Source organism: Mandrillus leucophaeus, unplaced genomic scaffold (assembly GCF_000951045.1).
Source record: "Mandrillus leucophaeus isolate KB7577 unplaced genomic scaffold, Mleu.le_1.0 Scaffold95, whole genome shotgun sequence".
Lineage (NCBI taxonomy): Eukaryota > Metazoa > Chordata > Mammalia > Primates > Cercopithecidae > Mandrillus > Mandrillus leucophaeus.
The window spans coordinates 1,655,395-1,676,453 of NW_012110363.1; the positions used below are offsets into that span (position 1 = coordinate 1,655,395).

The 21,059-nt window shown below is 35.3% G+C and overlaps 1 protein-coding gene across 1 annotated transcript in view; it reads left to right on the forward strand.

Annotated features, from left to right (window-relative positions):
- Positions 1 to 12,252: 12,252 nt before the first annotated feature.
- GUCY1B3 (guanylate cyclase 1, soluble, beta 3) overlaps positions 12,253 to 21,059 on the forward strand; it is a 44,029-nt gene continuing 35,222 nt past the window's right edge. Inside the window, exons 1-3 of the mRNA XM_011970531.1 lie at positions 12,253 to 12,269; positions 14,466 to 14,566; positions 17,030 to 17,148. Coding sequence (XP_011825921.1) covers positions 12,253 to 12,269; positions 14,466 to 14,566; positions 17,030 to 17,148 — 237 coding nt within the window. The remainder of the gene's footprint in view (positions 12,270 to 14,465; positions 14,567 to 17,029; positions 17,149 to 21,059) is intronic.

A 21,059-nucleotide genomic window follows, 5' to 3' on the forward strand; every position in this document is an offset into this window, starting at 1 on the left:
GCCTTTTTTTTTCTACTGTGTTGAAGACTTACAGTTCTAGGAGGCATTCTAATTTTAGTCCTGGAGCTTTGAGCCCAGTACTGGGGGTATGAATGGAAATACCACACCCACCTGAGAGTTTAAACCTGTTGGAATGACTCACGGGTCAGCAGGTCTGCAGGCAGGTTGACTATTTCACTCTAATAAAGTTCTCTCTCCTTTTCCTTCTCACTCTCATAAAATTTGCATGTAACTTACGGAATAGCCGACCACCACCAACTAGCTACTCCAAAACCATATTTTTGGGTTTTCATATTAGGACAACAGTCAGACTATCTTTGTAACAAAGTTAGAAGGAAGGGGATACCTGGATGGGTAGATGGGAATACACTGTTATTATTGACTCTGATTTCCTGTACTTACTGATTTCATTTTGTTGTCTCAGGTAGGTGAGGCTTCCATGCTCTTTTTCCCTAAGCATATTACAATTATTAGCAATCAATTCTAATAGGCCTTATTATGCAGTTACATGATGGTGATTTCTCATGACTGTTTCCATAGAAATGACCAGGGTTATATATTAAGCACTAAAATTTAACTTTTCTTTCCCCAGGATCTGTATCACTGAGCATTTCTTTCATGTTTCAGAAACCATTTGTGTTATCCACAGGGCATATTATCTACATATTATAAACAGAAGCAGAGATTTGGCAATTATGTGGTCGAATCCAATGAGAACATAGGCACCAAGAGTTACTTTGGGATTTGAATTTTCTGGCCATCTTAATACCATTATAATTTTTATTTTGCTTAATAGACAGATATTGAGAAGGCAGACATCAAAAAAAGATTGTTAACAGTATAACTTAACTACCGAATTATTTTTAAGCCACTTCCTTTGTAAATTTATAAATGCTATATATATATACACACACATATATCCTCCATATGATGCTTTTGCATCTGTAAGATAGAAATTCCCAAATGTGCTGGTAGATATGCTATGACAATGAATATGCTTAGAATTTTTAGAGCAGAATAAAAGATGGCTATTATGATTAAACAGTCATTATGTAATTTAACCAGATTTAGATTGTATATCCTAGCCATTATCAGTTTAGATCACTGTTAAATACAGAGATGAAAAATAATACTTTATAGCGAAATGTATAAGACATTTTAAAAAGTTAAAATTTTCAAGAGATTTGTTTATATTGCTCATATTTTCCCAGAGAAAGTCCAAATATGTAAAGATTCAATTGCTGATAATTTAGCTCTGCAAAATCAAGCTGAGAATATTGTTCCATTCTACTTAAAAAAATTATTTATTAACTTACTAATTTATCTTTAAGTAGCTTCCAACAGTATTCATAATTTGTCTAAACAATAAAAATTCCAATCATCCACAACATAATTTTTCTGGTAAAAATGAAACAAGTTATATGGGTCTCTTCTTAAATAAAATTGCCTCAAGGTTATGCCCCTGCAAGGGAAAAACTGTTAGTCACACTGGAGTTGGTAATCCAGGTGTTAGTGTTGATTCTTTATTTGTCTAAGCATCTTTGGGTGGACCCCAGCTGGTCGTGGATGTGGTTTAGTGTCTGGGCTAGAGAACATGGTTGAACTCTCTGCACTGAGGGGATTAAAGCTGCTCCTTGGTTTCCAATCCAATACCCCTGAGTAATTACTAAATGCTTCCTGGAAGAACATTTGCTTTCCACAGAAAAGAATCTTGCTACCTGGGGAGAGGGGAGGAGAACCTGGAGGAGTGTAATTGAAAAATTCTCCTTGGGTGATTCTGGTTCCTCCTCCCCTCCCTACCCTCTGCTTCAGGGAATATTACAGCAGTCATTGGTCCAAGATGCTTTCAGTTTTAACTTTTTATAAGCAATTGAATATAGGAGGAAAAAAAAATGTTTTTGTCTCAGTAAGTACCAAACTCTTATTTTTTCTTTTGGTCTTTGAGAAGCTATCTAAAATGATATTTATACAAATTTACATAATACTTTTTTGCTTCACTAGGAAATGGCCATCCATCCTTCATGAGAAAGGATGGAAAAAGATGCCAAACATTTAATGACAAATAAAACCCTAAGTAACAGATTCCAGACAGCAGACAGAAAATTCTAAGTGGATAAGGGCCAAAAATGCTTCATTGTAAACTCAGTATCCACTTACACTCTTACCAACAATATAACCATTTCACAAAAGTTTTAAATTCCTCTTAAGAAGAAGAAAAATTGTCTAGACCAAGGGCCAGCAAACTTTCTCTTAAAGGGCCAGATAGTAAATGTTTTAAGTGTTGCAGGCCAAGGTAAAATTGAGGGTATTATGTAGGAATCAATATAACTATTAAAATGTAACCACTTAAAAATATTAAAACCATTGTGAGCTCTTGGAGCAGGAAAACACAACCAACCAACCAAACCAGACAAAGTGGGCTACATGTGATCCATGGGCTATAGTTTGCAGACCTCTGATTTAGACCATAAGAAATATGAGAAAGCAAGAGACCTCTGAATCTATTTCAAAGTTTGTTTTGTTGATTTCGTTTCAATATTCAGACAGTCCTTTTAAGAGGCTATGGTTTCTAAGTAATGACAAAAATAAATTATCAAGGTAGAAAATAAATAAAGTTAGGAGTGATATACCCTAGAAAAACACCTGAATACTTGATTTCCCATCTCTGTTATCCTTCCATCAGCCCTGACTAAACTCATCATTGCGTCAAATTACTGGGTTTAATTTTAGATTTCGTTTCTTCTTTCTTTCCTTCTTTTTTTCTGGGTGGCAGCAGAGAAGAGCAGTTAGAGACAGGTCTTGCTATGTGCCCAAGCTGGTCTCAAACTCCTGTCATCAAGTGATCCTCTGGACTCGGCCTCCTAAAGTATTGGATTATATGCACCACCTCGCCCAGCCCAATTTTAGATTTTCTAACCTCACTGAAACATACAAATTATGAAGAGAGATCCAAAACAGTGAAAAATCCCAAATGATTAAAAGTCTGTAAAAAAAAAGTATGCTATCCTGGCTTAATCAGATTCAATGTTTATCTTTAATGAGCATAGGCACTGAGCGTTTTAGGCACTGAGGATAGAAAAGCAATGATGTAATCCCTACCTTCAAACAAAATTCTAGAGATTTCATGATATTTTAGTCTTATTATTTGTTTTTATTTTCCTGCCTGTAACTCAAATATAGGAACCTTTTGTCTGTTGGATAGCATATGCTTCCAGTTTTGAAATTAATGTGTCTTTTTAAATTTGCTAATCACAAATTAATCATTATGGTTCAAATAAGCAAACGCTTTGCTATAAACTAGTTATGGGACTTTCCAAGTTGCCTAAACTTTCCAAGCCTCCACTGCAAAAAGGAAAAAAAATAATACTTTATGGAGTTGATGTAATGCATTGAATAATGTCTGCAAAATGCTTAACATAGTTCTTGACAATAGCTTAATAAATGACGATTATGTTTTATTTTACTCTAGAATCAGAGTTTTTAAACTTTCCACTTCCCCAATTTACTTGAAAGATATTAAGCCCTCCTTTAAAAATATTATTGCAGTCTATATTCTATCAGTCTAAATTTTTTTAGCACTCTAGGATAAGTAATCATCATCATCATCATTTTTCATTATTTTGTTCTGAAATGCAACATATGCTCTTAATATCCATTGTATCAAAGCAAATTAAAACAAACAAAAGAGCACATCACCATGTTTTGCTATGTTTATTCAGATTTTCATATGTATGAAGGTGTGATTTAAATTTATATACCTTTCTGTAGACCTGCTTAAGTAGGAATAAGCCTATGTATGTTTTAAAGTAGTAAGTGTACTTTATATTATAAAGCAATTTCAAATTTCTAAAGTTTTGTTCTCTTTATAATTTTGATTGACTGCTACAACATCCATTTGAAAGAGGAAAGGACTTTATGGCTCAATTTTTTTTAAATAACAAAGTTGATTTTCCAAGAGGTTAATTCCCATATGTAATTACTTCCTGTCCCAGAGAATTATATATGGGAAGCTGAAAAGTCAGAACTTCAGCCCTTGTTCTTCTGGTGCTGGGTTTAATGCTTCTTTTAAGATATAATTGTGAAATAGGAACTAATGTAGTATACATACAAAAATGAAACCGCATTTATTTTCTTACCCAGAAACTTCCTCAGTACAAATAAACACATTAATATACAGACTAAGGAAATAAGTAAACCAGATGATTGTTAGGATCAGGATCCTTTTCTGTAGAAAGATCTGCCAGTTAACCTGAAATACAGAGGAAAGCATTGCATTGTATTGTATGTTGGCTGACAAGCTCAGTAATGTTTGAAGTTATCTTTTGTGGCTGGAACTGGATGCCCATGTGTATACTCCATCACATACCTGCTAGTGAGCTCTTTGCACAGGACTCTTCCAGAACCTGGACCATGTCTGGGAGCAGCATGGCAGGCACCTAGGTGATAAGGCGGGTCATCACATGATCTCAGGGGGTTTGTGGGTGTTTCTTTTGAGTTTTATTTTGGTTCTGATGATCTGAGGTATTCCCCAGAAGTCAAACTGGGTCTTGGAGTCTTTATTTTCCTTGCATTCTGCAATTTTAGAGAATTAAAAAAAATCAGAGGAGCACATCATTTAATTTGGTGTGTCAGAAGGATCTTTGCACATTACAGTGAACATCAGAAATCAGAAAATCTGTATTCTCACCCTTAATATACCCAGATGTAGTTTTGGCAAACATTTACTAAGCATTGTTATGATTTGCAAGAACAATGTCCTTTCTACTTTCTTGCCTTTCTCCAGAATAAGGGCCTCTAGCAAATGTTTCTCTTTAATGTGTTGGAAAACTATAGTTATGGGTTGATGCTGTGCAGACATCAACAGGAAAACACACTTAAGGAAATGAATGCTATAAAGAAATCTAACTGGCTAGATCCAAGGGTAACAGCTCAGCAGACGTGAGTACTTGCAGGTTTTTTCATTCTCTCCTTTGCCTCCTTGTTCATTAAAGAGGAAATGATGGGAGGAAAAAAAAATCTTTATTGTTTGTGTCTAGCAAAATGAAGCATCTTTTTCTGTGTCAAACTATATCAAAAAATAGTGAAGTTAAAGTTGTTTTTATTCCAGCTAAAAGTAGACATTCTGAAGTATTTATTGGACCTCCTTGTTACCGTGGCTTTGGTTCTGTTGCTTATTCTGGTCTACTTCCCCTTCATTGTTGAATCATGAATTATGAAATTGTTAACTTTATTGAAATTCTTTGTGGTCAATCTTCAGATAACCCAAACATGGAAACCTTTCACTCAACTTGTCCTACATACCCTTAGCATTCCAGCCCCATTGGCCTGTTTTTAGTTTCTCAGCCACACTGAGCCTTAAATGTGTCCATTTAACACCTGTGCTTGGTATGGTCTCCTTTTCTTCACCCTCCCCAACCCTCCTGTAAATGTAAACACCTCTCCGCTTTGAGATGTCAAAACAAATGTCACTTCTTAAGGGAACCTTCTCTCACATCCAAACTTTTCCTTTTCCGTCACAGTGATATAATCCAAGAGCTTGTACTTAAGTATTTGTACTGCTGATTAATGTCTATCCTCCATGACTCTAGCCTCCATAACTCTTTCTAGAGTGCTCTCTCTCTCCCTCTCTCTGTATATTCAATAAAATATCAGGCTCTCTTTCTGTAATAAAAATATGGATGTTTATATGTGAATGATGTATCTTTCACATTTTTCATTTCCAAAGAATAGAGCACATACATATTTTTATCAAAGATTTTTTTCTGCAACCAGAATTTATGTCAGCATGGTGACATCTTCAACTACTATTTAAATAAAAGCTGTTTTCAAATAGACATTTCTTTTTCTCCTAGATTTATTGAGATATAATTGACAAATAAAAGTTGTATATATTTAAGGTGCACGTCATGTTTTGATGTACATATACATTGTGAAATAATCACTGTAATCAAGCCAATTGCCATATTCATCACCTCACATAGGTACCCTCTTTTTTTGTAGTGAGAGCACTTAAGGCCTACCCTCTTAACACATTTCAAGTATTCATTATAATATTGCTAACTGTAATTGTTCATTGTAATTGTTAATAGTGACATTGCTGTGCGAAATAAACATTTCTTACATCAGCAAAGGCAGAAGGTGCAGAAATGTAGCAATACATAACAGCACTTCCTTTTGGAACCGTCAGAGTTCCTTTATGTTTTCTCATGTCATATGTGGATATATTGGAAGGACTAAGAACTTTATTGTTAGAATGACGATTTCATACGTCAAAAGACAACTGCTAGATTGAATTCAGGACATGACTAAATCCTTTAGCAAGTGCCTAAAAGGCAGGGATGTGTGGTGCTGTTTAAAGTCAGTGTCATAGACCATAGCTCAATGTTTAGAATAATGAAATTAAATTTGAAAACCAGATGGGCTCTCACCACGTCATACTATTTTGAATGTAATATGTCACATGTATTAAACACATACCATATGCTTCTGCAGTCACAGTCCTACATGCTTGATACTCATTATCTCAGTTAATCCTCATTACCATCACAGAAAATAGATTCCTTCATTATCCTCATTTTGCAAATAAGAGAATAGAAGCTTAAAAAAAGCTTGCCTCAAACACTCAGCTATTAATTATTAGAGCTGGGATTTGAACACAGATAAAGTCATAATTATCATGTTATATGTTTTCTTCCAAAGAGAAAGACCTATAGACAACCAATTTAGCAAGGACATGGGCAATGTTTCTGTGTATTAGTGCTACCTGCTGATTTTTCTTTTTTCTTGGAATGTTCAAGCATGCGTACAGGAGATTTTTGACAATAATATTTTTAAAGGTGAATTGACATAAAGCATACACACAAGTGTCTAAGTAAATTCATTTGTCTGTTAAAGCTGCTGACAATGGCTCAGCAGCTCAAACGAAGGTTTGTAAGTTTTGTGGATATGTTTTCAAAATTGGAGAAATTACCATTAAGGGTTTCTTGTGTCAGGCTGGTCACAGAAAGAAACTTGCAATTATGTATCAAGACGGTTGTTGCTTCCCCTAAAACTAAGGTATGGGTGTTACTCATGAGAGCATTTATTGTTACTGTTTACAGTGCTTGGATGAGTGAACACATTGACATGAAAGGACTGACCTTTACCGACTAAAAGGGGGTTCAGGCATGAAGCTGTTACTGGATTTAAAGGGCCTGTCTCTCCACTTGACAGCTCCCTCAAACTAGAGTCTCTCCTTTGGGGTTCAGGCTTACTGAGAATCATTAGATTAGGCTATTGAAAACTCAGAGGCTATTCATGCTTCACAGCCACTTATAAAAAAAGAATATAAAGTTTTACTTTTTTAGGTGTTATATATAGTTCCTATCCACAGTTTATAGTGGGGGATTTTCGTTTTAATAATGGTTGGGGACAATGCAACATTATGGTACCATTTCAGCTCACATCAATGGACCGTTCTAGGATTTATTATCAAGACGACATCTACATACTGCTTTTTGATACAGCATGTGTTCTGATAGTGTTGTTTACGGGATCAATAGTGTCTTGGAGCTGTCATTGGTCAGTTTGATTGTTTGATCCTGATTGACCTTTTCTGCCCAAGAGCAGACCTTATGTTGAGATTATGTTTTCAACATGCCTGTGTTCAGGCTCTCCCATTTCAAAATACTCCACGGAAAACTTCTTTAACTGAAATATAGCAGTCTTATCATATTCTTAACTTACTCTAAAAATGTACAGTAGCAGAAGCTCAAGGCCAGAATATGAATTCAGTTTCTCTGTGTTCACATATTGTAGTTAAGGAATATCTCCTTGTATGTGAAGTTATAAGAAATGTTACCTGGACATTTTGGACAAATTGTATACCTAGTTTTAAAAAATAAATTTAAAAAGATTCTTAATTTTGAAAGCAAATGATGGACTTTTGTCAATAATGTTTGATTGCTTGTTTTGTTTTGTTTTGTTTTGTTTTGTTTTGTTTGTTTGTAGAGAGCTTAGAAACATACGGGGAAATCGATTTAATTCATTCATTCACTAATTTTTAAACATGTATACCTGTATTAAGCACATGCGCAGTTCCAGGCACCTGGGTTAGGCACCAGTAATTACATTAAAAAAAAAAAAAAAAATCCCAACTTACCAAACACCCCCACTATAAAAATACCAACTACCTTTTTGTGGAAAGGTAATTAGTATAAATAAAGGATCTGCTTAAATTCCAGCAAATAAGAGTAAGTAGGAAGTTGACTGCTATTGGGAAACTATTTCACTTATACGCGTTCAACTTCTAAACAGTTATTGTGGCTACAAATACCAAGAATGTGATTATTTCTGATTTTGCTCCCAGGTGAGAATTTGATCTTTATTTTTAAAGCTCTTAGGGGAGACAAAGCTTGTTTTATCTTGGCTATTTTAGTTAGTAAATTCTATCAGCGAATCTGCATACTAAGTGCACATATTTAGTTTAATCATTTGATTCTGAATAAAAATGACTAAGATTTTGTTGTCATTCCTCCCTTCTCTTCTTCCACTTGCCATTTCCTCTTTCGCCTTTTTCCCTTTCTTCATCTTCTCCAACATAGCAGTTAGAGGAAGTATCAGGCATTAAGTGTGCGAGAAGTACTATCCTGAGGTTTTTGCATGGATTAATTCTGCTAACCAACACAATGACCGGAGGTAACTGCTGCTGTTAGCCTGTTTTACAGATGAGGAAATGAAACACCAAGAGGTGAATCTGCCCAAACTGCACATGAGATTGGCTTAGTTGTTTATTTTCCATACTGTGTGAGGAAAAACTATGACTTATGACATAGATGAAATCAAGGGAGTTTCTCTTTATCTAGGTTTGCTTGTTAGCCAATGAAAGTGTTTTTAAACTTCAACCTCTCTAAATATTTATTATTGTCTGCTGATCTCTTTCATTGAGTAATCCACTGAATAGAAAATTTTAATGCTTAAACCAAGCAGAGTCATTGGGTATGTAAATACGGCAAGTCATAGTATTTGAAAATAGTGAAAGACTATGTTCACTTGGGATTCGGTAGGGCTTTTAAAAATAAAAATAATAATAGTAAGCAACAACAGAATGTAACACAAACTAGGACGCATGAGGATTGTAGTGCTGTTGGTTATTGATAGATGAGCACTCTTGAACACAGTTTAATCCAATTTACTTATAGTTTATATGATATTTTTTGTCATCTAAGAAGCATTGAAAAAAATGACAGTGTGTCCAAAATTTTCAGGAAAATCTTAAACTGTGGTTCTCAGGGAAACCTGTGGGTTTTCTCACATGTAAAATAAGTATAATTTAAATAATAAGGAAATTGCATAATTGACCTGTGATGTAATTATATAATTACACAATAATAATGTAACAATGTATATATAATGCAACAATTTAAACAAAATTGGAGCTCAAAAAATAATTCTGAAAGAATGATTGAGTCTAGAAAATTTGGTTAATGTACTTGGCTGAATTTGGATAATTTAAGTCCATATAAATTCTACTTACCACAAAAATAAATTTTAAATTATTAGAAGTGTTATTCTTGCCTTTGCTTTTGAGAAAAGAACTTAAAAGTTATGGGATAGCAAAGTGGGGGATGGAGAATAGTGAGGTAATATTACTTGAATTATGTAAATTGTTTATGTAATCTACATATTAGCTTACTTCCTGACTTTTCTTACTTTTACTGGTTGCCCTCTGTGACTTTAGGTAGCAGATGAAAAAACAGCTCTAAAGCTAAGGGGAGAAAGAAGTGTGCAATGTGGAAAGGGAAGCCATTAAACCTTTCCTCAAAGAACAGTGACAGCTATATTTTGCAGAGTCCTGGGAAATGGTTATTATCATATCTCAGTGCTTTCTGGAGGCTAAAACATTTGACAGCATGAAGTCTGTTTATATATAAATTTACCTAAAAGTTAAAAGAAAAGTTGTGTTAAGAATTGAGAGACAACAGAGAAGGCTTTGTTGATACAAAATTTCTACTAGCTTCCACGGCCATATTGTCTGAAATTAATTCTCTTAGTTATTATTCCTTTTCCACTAAGTTCTCCATCTCAGTTTAGTGTATTAAACTACTTCAAACTAAAGAGTTTGTGATACCTCCAATTAACTTTTGCAATATTTCCAATTAACTTTTCCCCTGAAAGGAAAGAAGATGAAGAATAGGCTAGAGAAGGAAAGGAAGTGGCCCCAGAAAGGTTAGGTGTAAGGTGGTAAGGACGGAGGTTTCCTGTTCAAGTCCTTGCTCAGATGTCACTGTCCCCATGAAGCCTACCATGAGCATGTATGTATATTATCCTCATATGTATATTGCATCCAGCCCCTTCCACTTACATTTCCACTATCATGTCTTTATCCTGAGCTACTTCTTCCTATAGCATCTTATATCATATTATAAGATATTTGATATAAGATAATGTGATATTCCTATAACATATTATATCATTTTGTTATACATCATGTTTATTGCTTATTACTTGTATCTGCCAGCTAAAATATAAGCTTTATAAGGGCAGGGATGTTTATCTCTTTTGTTGTTGATATATTAAAAGTGCTTAGAAAAGTACTGGGAGATAATAGGCATCCAAATATTTGTGGTAAAGCTCTTCCACCAGAAAAATAGAAAAAGAAAAAGGGTAGCCCCACATTCCCAAAGATGTAAATAGAGTCCTAAGTACTTTGAATAATTCAAAGGAATTCAGAGTTAAATTTTTAAAAGAAGATTATTATTTCCTTCCATGTACTACTATTTAATTTCTATTTCAGTCCCCACCAGGGAGCATTGACACTGGTCATTTCAGGAAGTAAAGCTTCGACAATAAGGGAGCTTATTTTAATAAAGAGAGAGAAAGGAAAGGAGGAATGCATTGACCCATGGTTAGGGGATTTCTGAGGAAATGACTGTTTCCCTATTTTACACAGAGGGACTGTGGATTCTGCTTGTACCTTGTTTATTTATGTTACTAGAGATTGGTGAGTTTTTCAAATAAACTGCATTTATTACAGAAATATAGGTGATTTGACTTATTCCAATTGAAAGAAACAGAATGGTGAAAACATGAATAAATTTCTACTTTATTGTATCTTTGATTAGAATGTTCTGTCAGAGTCTCCAAAATTTTAATCTATAGATCAGTGTTGTTTCATAATAAAATGTTAATAGCAAAACGACAAAACATAGGGTATCCATATCCTTTAAACCATTAATCTCATTCCTAGGAATTTGTTCTATTTGTACGTAGAAGTATAATAAGCTACAAAGATGCTCGTCACTTTTTTTATACTTGTGGAAAAAGAAAAGTATCTAACTACCTACCAAGACTTCAATATGTCTACAATGCAATTTTATGCAGCCATGGTATAGAAGTATAATTATGATATGAAAAGACATCCATCAAATATGCACTCAAATGAGGAGGTTTTAAAGCAGTATGTTCTCTATATAAGTATATTAAAGCATGAACAACTTGAAAATTATACTAGCAGTGATTATCTCAGGATAGTGGAGGCTTATTTTCTTTTTTAGTTTTTCCTTTCCTGTACTTTATATATATTTTTACAATTAGAAATTAGAATGCAGAAAATATATAGTAGCGTTTATCAGAGGATAAGAAAATGTTTGTATATTACGTTTTCATATTTTTTGATATCTCACTGACTTTTGGTATTAAAAAGACTTGAGGTCTTTGAAGAGTTGTGTCACTCTTGTTTAACAGCTGTTTATGTTTGGAAAAAGGGAGAAGAATTTCATATTTTATGTACAGTGCTATAATTGTTTGAGTAGACATGGGGAGCACTATACTCACTGGGAATATGTATAGTGCTTTAACTGTTTAGAATATATTTTTGTACACTTTATCTCTTTACTGTTGTGAAAGGTGAATTATCTGTTGCTCCCACTTCAGAAAAGAGACGTTTTGTTTGTTTGTTTGTTTCCTGAGTCAGGATCTGGCTGTGTTGTCCAGGCTGAAATGCAGTGGCAAGATCACGCCTCAGTGAGGCCTCAACTCCCAAGGCTAAAGCAAGATTCTCCCACATCAACCTCCCAAGTAACTGAGACTACAGACTTGCACCACCATGCCTGCCTGATTTTTTTTTTTTTATTTCTAGAAGAGAAGAGGTCTCGGTATGTCAGCCAGGCTGTTCTCAAATTCCTGAGCTCAACGGATCCTCCACCTGGGCTTCCCAAAGTGCTGGGATAATAGGCGTGAGCCAACCTGCCCGGCCAGAAAAGAGAGATTTTAATGCTTATGTGCTTCATGTGATTTGCTCAGGTTCATTTAGCTGGTAAATCCTGGGCTCTGAAATGCAGATCTGTGTGCTTACTGAAAACATGTTTAAAAAAATATGAATAAATGCAGGCAAATAAATTATGTGCTCTGAAGAACAGAGGATGTTTTTAAGACTATCTGCATACTAAGGTATGGATATAAGACATACCACCATTTGGAATTTTCCCCTTGAGCATACACAGATATAGTCATGAGTGGCAGCTGTGATAGCACAGCTTCTGAAGGAGAGAAAGCGACAAACGACTTCCTTGACAATATTTAAAGAGTTATTTGAGCTGTTGTGTTGCAAGCTCGCCTAATTAGAGTGGCTAGTTTCCTTTGTATTCTCCTGGCAACGTACAAGGATTCCGATGAATTAGATTGAGAGTAAGAGGTTCACATCCAAGCTCCATGTATTTTTGTGAAGTTAACATTGGCAATGATATCTGGAGCTTAGTTCTTTTGTACAGTTGACCATGTGGGTTTTTTTAAATTTACATACATTTATGAGGTACATGTGCAATTTTGTTGCATGCATAGTAGGCGGCAATGTTTTGAACAATGGATTTCACCTCTTCTTTGAATGCTTATTTGAGAAAAGTAATGCAAATCCTACCTAAATAAATACATTTATATAATCATGACAACTATTAAAAACAATTATAATTTTCTTTCACTAGTACTGTGTATGTTTTGAGCTACTGGGTTTAATAAGCTAAGGAGGTATTTGAAGATTTTATCAGTCCACTTGGCATCTCAAACTTAGTATGTTGAAAACATAGCTCTTGACCTTGACCCCCTATCTGCCTCCAACAAGTCTTTCCCAATTCTGCTACTGGTGACAACACACTTTTAGTTGCTTAGACCAAAAACCTCAGTGTCCTCCTTGAGTCCTCTCCTTTCACACCCTGCGTCCAATCCATAGCAAATCATGCTGGATTTACCTTTGGAATATATATGAGTTTGAGGCACTTCTTACCAGCTCCACGGGTTCATCTCTTTCTCCTGCCTCAGCCTCCCGAGTAGCTGGGACTACAGGCGTCCGCCACCATGCCTGGCTAATGTTTTGTAGTTTTAGTAAAGTTGGGGTTTCACCACGTTAGTCAGGATAGTCTCGATCTCCTGACCTAGTGATCCGCCTGCCTTGGCCTCCCAAAGTGCTGGGATTACAGGCGAGAGCCACCGCGCCCAGCCCACCAACACTTCTTACCTGAATGTTGGCAGCAGCCTCCTAAATGGTCTCCCTCCTCTGTCTTGTACCCCTTTAGTCTATTCTCAATGCAGCAGCCAGGTGAACCCCTTTAACCTAGATCAGCTTATATCACCACTCATGTCATAAGCGCTCAAGCCCTTCACCTCTTTGAGGGAAATGGCAATTATCCCAATGTCCAACCAGGCCAAGCACTGTAGCCTCATGTTACCTCTCCCACCCATTCCCTGATAGCTACTTTTCCCCCTCCTCTGTTCCAGCCACATTGGCCTCTGCTGTCCTACGACACCCCAGGCACGCTCCTGCCTTGCCCTTTGCACTTGTTTTTCCCTCTGCCCAGAGCACAAGCTCTCTAAATTGCCCGTGGCTCACTCTCGGAGCTCCTTCAGACTTTACTCAAATGCCGGCTTCTGAGTGAGGCCTTCCTGGCTGTTGTACATGAGCTCTCCACTGCTCTGCTCTGCTTTATTTTTCTCCAAAGTATAATACTTACCATTATATGTTAGTTATTAATTTTATGTTGTGTCTGTCTTCCCTTAATATATGTATTGCAAGAAGTCAGAGATTTTTGTCTGTTTTGCTAAATATTGTACCCCTAGTACCCAGGACAATGTCTGGCACATAATAGGGACTCAACAAAAACTTGCTAAGCATTTATTAACCCAAAAGTTATTTAATTGATTATATTTAATGGCAGGTATTGTATTGAGCAGTAGAGTACTATGTATTGTTAATCTTGCTAAAATATACTTAAATATATCATTTTAATTTAGGGAGGGGGATATGACATCATTTCTGCTCTCTCACTAGAATTTTAGGTACATGATGCTGTTTAAACAAATTTGCTCAAAAAAAAATTCTATTTCAGAGATAAAACCATTGTTTATACAATTATTATACCTATAGTAGCTTTTTTTTTTTAACTTCAACTTTTCTCTCTCTCTCTCTCTCTCTCTCTCTCGTTTTTGTTTTCCAGAAAAGAGGCACAGTTAGATGAAGAAGGACAGTTTCTTGTCAGAATAATATATGATGACTCCAAAACTTATGATTTGGTTGCTGCTGCAAGCAAAGTCCTCAGTAAGTTGAATGCAACTCTCCTTCTTTGGCTAAGTTACACATAGAAGCTCAAAGAATGCGTGGTTCAAGATCACAACGCAGGGTTATGTGAGTGGTGCAGAGCATTTGTACAACCTGCACAGTTGTGTGGTGGAAATCCACATATCATGTTAGGCTCAGGCTATGCCAAGTCTTATTTTTCCTTTTACAAGTTCTTTAGAGAATAGAAAAGAGTAAATGTGTTCTTCTTCTTGTCTTTTTGAGACAGGGTCTGGGTCTGTCACCCAAGCTGCACTGCAGTAGTGGCCTAACTCCTGCTCACTGCATCTTCTGCCTGCCAGGCTCAAGTGATCCTCCCATCTCAGCCTCCCGAGTAACTGGGACTACAGGCATGCACCACCATGCCCAGCTAATGTTTTGTATCTTTGGTAAAGACAAGGTTTCATCATGTTGCCCAGGCTGATCTTGAACTCCTCAGCTCAAGTTATCTACCTGGCTCTGCTTCCCAAAGTGCTGGAATTGCAGGTGTGAGCCACCATGCCAGGCCCAGTTCTTTGTCTCCTGCAAAAGAAAGCCATGTATTCAGGAAGGAAAGCAAATTATTGGTACTTAATGTAACAACGTCAGTTGTGGTGTCAACAATATGGCAGTTATTCAAGTATAGTATGTGTTTTCTCCAAATCTCTTTTGCAGTCACAAGTTAAATTAGCTATTGGTAAAAGAAACGTGAAACTGAGATCTACCACAGACAAATACCTTCCTGAAGAAGGCAAAGTTTTAAAAATTTCATGGAGAAAAAGTTGTTCTCAAAGTGGTATCTATTATTCCCAGAGTGCTTAATTTTTAACCGGGCTATAGTTTGGATACAATAGAATGAGGATTTTAGTTTTGCTACATATAACTAGGAAACTAAATGCTATCTATAGTAGAGTAAAAAAAATTTTTAAAGATTGGTAAATATTTAATATTAACAAGAAAAATATCTAGCCTCTAGCAATCAAAATTGCAACAAACGTGAAATAACTTTTTTCTTATCAATTTGGCAGTCTCAAAAATGGAAATATCTAATGTAATGATAGAGTAGAGTTAATGGGAAATCATACATATTTTTAATGTGATGATAATTACGACAACTTTTTTGGAGAATAATTTTGCATCATGAAAGCCTTTTAAAAATATTAAAACTCTTCAGGAATTTTTCCTAAAGAAATTATTAGATCTGTTTTCATTAAGATGCATGTATGTGTTTTCATGTCGGAGATCCATATATTGTCAAAAACTGAAGAAAGCCTACATTTTCAATAAGAAGGGATTGGTTAAATAAATTATTGCATTCATATGTTGAATAAGATAGCAATTAAAATTGATACACAGCACTTTGGGAGGCCGAAGTGAGTGGATCACTTGAGGCCAAGAGTTCAAGATCATCCTGGTCAATGTGGTGAAAGCCCCTCTCTATTAAAAATACAAAAATTACCCAGGTGTGGTGGCGGGTGCCTGTAGTCCCAGCTACTCGGGAGGCTGAGGCCGGAGTATGGCCTGAGCCCAGGAGGTGGAGTTTGCAGCGAGCTGAGATTGTACCAGTGCACTACAGCCTGGACGACAAAGTGAGACTCTGTTTCAAAAAAAAAAAAAAATTAATATGGAAAATTTAAGTTTTAGGAAATATTAATGATTGTTTATTAAGAAAAAAGCAGAACACCAGGGTACATATTATATGTAATCAAGTTATTAAATACACATATTTATATAAAGACTATTTTATATCAAAATATTGTCATGTGCATTCTTGATGATTTTAAAAATTTGTGTTTTTTGGAAAAAAGAAGTAGTATATCAAATATATGCTTTAAAAAGGTCAAAATTAAGTACAGGGTGAGTATCGCTTGTCTACAACTCTTGGGACCAGAAACGTTTAGGCTTTCAGATTTTTTTTTTTTTTTTTGGATTTTAGAATATTTGCATATCCATAAGAAGATATCTTGGGGATGGGATTGAAGTCAAAACATAAAATTCATTTACGTTTCATGTACACCTTATAGACGTAGGCTGAAGGCAATTTTGTACAATATTTTAAATGATTTTCCGCAAGAAACAACGTTTTGACTGCAGTCCATCACGAGTTCAGGTGTAGAATTTTCCACGTGTAGTGTCATGTTGGTGACCAAAAAGTTTCAGATTCTTGAGCATTTCGAATTTCAGATTTTCAGATTAGGTATGCTCCACTTGTAATTTGTAATAGAAGCTGCAAAACTGGTTGCTTTGCTTGTAAATGCAAATGTACACCATTAATATGTTTATACATTGTCTTCTCTGATTTCATTGTATTGTCCTGAAGGGATTTTTTTCCTATGATCTATGTTTGCCATGCACAAAAATTGAAGACATTTTAAATGATTTTAATAAACACTTCCCTTCATTCTTTCTATTAAGAATATTTCACCTATTATATGCTTTTTTTCCCCTCTTGAACTTGTAAAATAGATCTCAATGCTGGAGAAATCCTCCAAATGTTTGGAAAGATGTTTTTCGTCTTTTGCCAAGAATCTGGTTATGATACAATCTTGCGCGTCCTGGGCTCTAATGTCAGAGAATTTCTACAGGTAAGCAATTTGAGGTCCTATAGTTAAAAGTTCTGTGTTTGTAACTCTCAAATGTAGACTCTAGAATCCTTTTGTTCACTCAGCTGGACAAGAGTGTCTTGTTTCTGAAATGGAATCATCGTGACCTTTTTCTAGTTCACATAAAATCATAGTTATTGGAGGGTCTTGAATCCATTTTAGCATTATATTTTTTCTTTAACTTCTGGTTCCTGATACTGAATATGCAAGTCGTAAATTAATGTTCCCTGAAAAGCTCCAGGTGGTCTTTTGTGATCTGTTCAACTGCCCCTTTTTGGGGGTAATGGCTATATATCCTAGTGATTGTGGTTTTAGACATTTAATATGGCCTTATTTTCTATTTACAAAACATTCCTAGTTTGTAGATATAATCAAGCAATGTATCAGTGTTTATGAAGTTCTACCTGGAGCTCAAAGTTTAGGAAAAAGTAGCAGGGTTTTCAGGTGTTCTGTCACCAAAACATACTTAAGACACATTATCATGAGTTACATATTAATTAATCTACTGTACAAGGGAAAATAGGAAACAGTTCAAAGTCAGTTTCAGGTGAAAAAGATAAATAATGCAATCAAAGGCCTTTGTCTTATATTCTTGTTAAAATTACCTTAAAAGATTTTACTAGTAAATTACACATTAGATAAGGGACTATTTCTGGATTGACTATACTATTTTAAGCATTGGCATTTGTGAGACCCTCTTCTTGAAATGTGTTAACATTGAAAATTATGTGGTTGTTTGCAAAGGATATTTCTAAACTGGCTGCTGAAAGCTGCCAGATCTTGCTGGAAAATGATGTCAGTGCAATACTAGCTGAATCGAAGCCCAGTTTTGAGGGAATGTAAACACTTTCAATCCAGCTGCATTATTGATTTAACAGCCAAAATAAGAACTTTCGTGTTTAATCAAAATGTCTGTTGTTTACATAGTGACATTTTTCTTATAAACTTAAAACAGCATTAAATCAAGTTGGAAACTGGTTTGCAATCTCCTGCCATGGATTTACTAAACTACTGGTGTCAAAAAAAGCTGCCACTTCCAAATGAAGTAGCTGCCAAGAGATATTTAAATAAAATTGAACAGGCAGCATTTAATGGGATTATTTTAAATGGATTAAAGTTTTGGGAGATATGGGGTTTTTGAATACATATTTCACTTTTTAGTACTTTTGTTGACCACTATCAACTTATCAGCAAAGTTTCAACTTTCAGTTGTTCTGGCTTTTAACTCTCTCTCTCTCAATGGCCATGTTTACATAACAAAACAAAGATTCAAATGGTTTTATTAATTCCTTTTTTTTTTTTAACCTGTGCTCATGGTGACCATCTGCTAAGCTTGTTACAGCACAGTAAGAGAGCAAGCAGCCTTTTAGGTGTGTTTCTCTGTGTTCCAGAACTGCTTTATCCAATGGGACAGTCACTGGTTGCATGAGGCTGCTCAGCATTTAAAATGAGATGTGCAAGCTGGGGAGTGGCTCACGCCTGTAGTCCCAGTTACTCGGAGGCTGAGGCAGGAGGATCACTTGAGCCTGGGAGATGGAGACTGCAGTGAGTGAGCTATGATCACACTGCTGTGCTCCAGCCTGGGTGACAAAGTGAGACCTTATCTTTACATACATGCATACATACAACAAAGCACAATGTCCTGCAAGTGTAAAATATACACCAGATGTCAAAGACAGTAGAAAAAGAATAGAAGATGGCTCATTCACAATTTTATATTGATTTCATGTTAAAATGATAATATTTTGGATATATTTGGTTGTATAAAATTTAGTTAACATAGCTTTAAATTATACACAATTTTATTTTATTTCTCTTTCAATGTGAGAGTGAAAAATGAAGAAACTAGAAAGTTAGAATACTGTAAAGTTTTCATCAGTATTTTACATTATGATTCAGTTCTTTCATTTTCTCCTGGTTTTGAAATTATACATTTTAAGGGCAAGTTGAATGTGTTAAAGTACTGCTTTTCTAAAAAGTAGATATTTATGTTATCATTAGGCTGATTACACAGAAATTAAGTGGACTTCTTCTGTGTGACTGTAAAACAAAATCATTAACTTTCATACATTGTTTTAACATACCAGCACACATATAAAGATTGATATTTTTATTACATAAATTAATAAAATATTCTTTATGGTGACTTCAACTCTTCGCTAAAAATTTAAAGACTTTCTTTCTGTTTCAGCCCTGGTTTTAATCAGTCACCACATCTTTAGATTCTATTTCCCAAATACTGAGCTTTGGGAATTCTGCCACTTTTCTCTATTTCCCCCACACTTCTTTGGGAGAGTCTGCCGTTATCTAGAGGTTGGATGGGTTCCCTGCTTCTCTTCATGACTCCTCCAATCTCTTCTCCATCCTATAACTCTGGTGCTTTTTCTGTAATGCAAAGGTATCTCAACGTATCGTTTTCTTGCTTAAACTATGGAGTAATTTTTTATTACTCATTGGAAACTGTCAAAATATTTAAAACAATAGAAACCTTCATTCTTTCTCCATCTTCCCTCTCCCTCTCCCCTAGTCCAGCCAAACTTAACCGCTTTCAGAAACTTGTATTTATCTTGTTCCCGCTATCCTCTCAGATTTTCTACTGCTCTTCTCTATGGGTTCCAGCATTTTCCCCATAGATAAATGCTATTAATCCTGCAGGTAAAATTACTTTTCTGGGAAGGCGCCACTCCTCTCTCCAAACTCTGTCTTATCCTAGTCATGGTAACTAACCTCTCTCTTATTTTCATAGGACACTGCATTTCCCAAGCCACAGTAGTTTTCATACTGCATTATCATTCCCATTTGATGGACTGGAATGTAAACTTCAGGAAGCCAGAGATCATGTATAATCTCTTAATGTTTGTACCTTCACAGGTGCAATCTGTATATCTGAGAATAAATGAATATATCTTTTTTAAAAAAATGAATATTTGTTTTTTGTGCAAAAGCCGAAAACACACAATAGGAAGCAAACACACCAATAGATCAAGCTGAATTATTTGACTCAGGGTAACCTATTTTGAGGGAGAGCCTGTAATTTTATTTACAGATGAATCATAGATTGAAATATAAAAGAAGAGACATATACTAGATCAATTTCCTTTTCAGGTGAACATACTAAATTACTGTCTATTATTTAATTTACAGGGTACATTGCATGTATCTGTTGACACTTTTAAAATAGTCATTCTAATATTTCCATTTTAAGCTTTTAGGGAGCACTAAAATAGCTACTGAAATCATAACACGGGAGACTATTTGATTATGCGTTAGCTGAGCAACTCTGACTCACTCATCATAGCAAGCACAATTTCCTTGGAAGTAGTCTGTCCACAGCCTCTCAGTTGGATACATTATTAAGAATAGGTCTGTCTTATATATGTATATACATACCATACCATTGTTTTTCCTTTTTTTGAAACAGTTTAAAAACAAATTTCTAAGTACTAGACACAGCATATAATAGGCAATTAATGAAACAGTCTTTGAATAATAGAATTAATTAATTCTGAAGTATATGTGTCTTTATAATTATTTAGTCCAGCCTGTTTTATCAGGATAATACCTCTTTTGCTTAAATTTTGTACTCAAGGACATGCTGTAGAGATAATATCTGTAGCTTAGCTCCAGAAACATATTTCTTTTTTCACATGGACGTTATCATATCCATTCACAGTTGACTTAACGAATACTAACGTATCTACCCCCTTGAAAGGCTTTGGTGCCAATATCCAATTCATGACCCTGCTTATGCAGTCTCTCCTGTGCTTCCAAATTCAAGTTTAAAAAATTTGCATTATGCTTATTTTAAGCCACCCTGAAACTTTAACCAAAAATAGCTGGAAAGCATTTCACAGTTTAGAATTGATTTTTTCTTAAATCGCCAGTGAAACCAT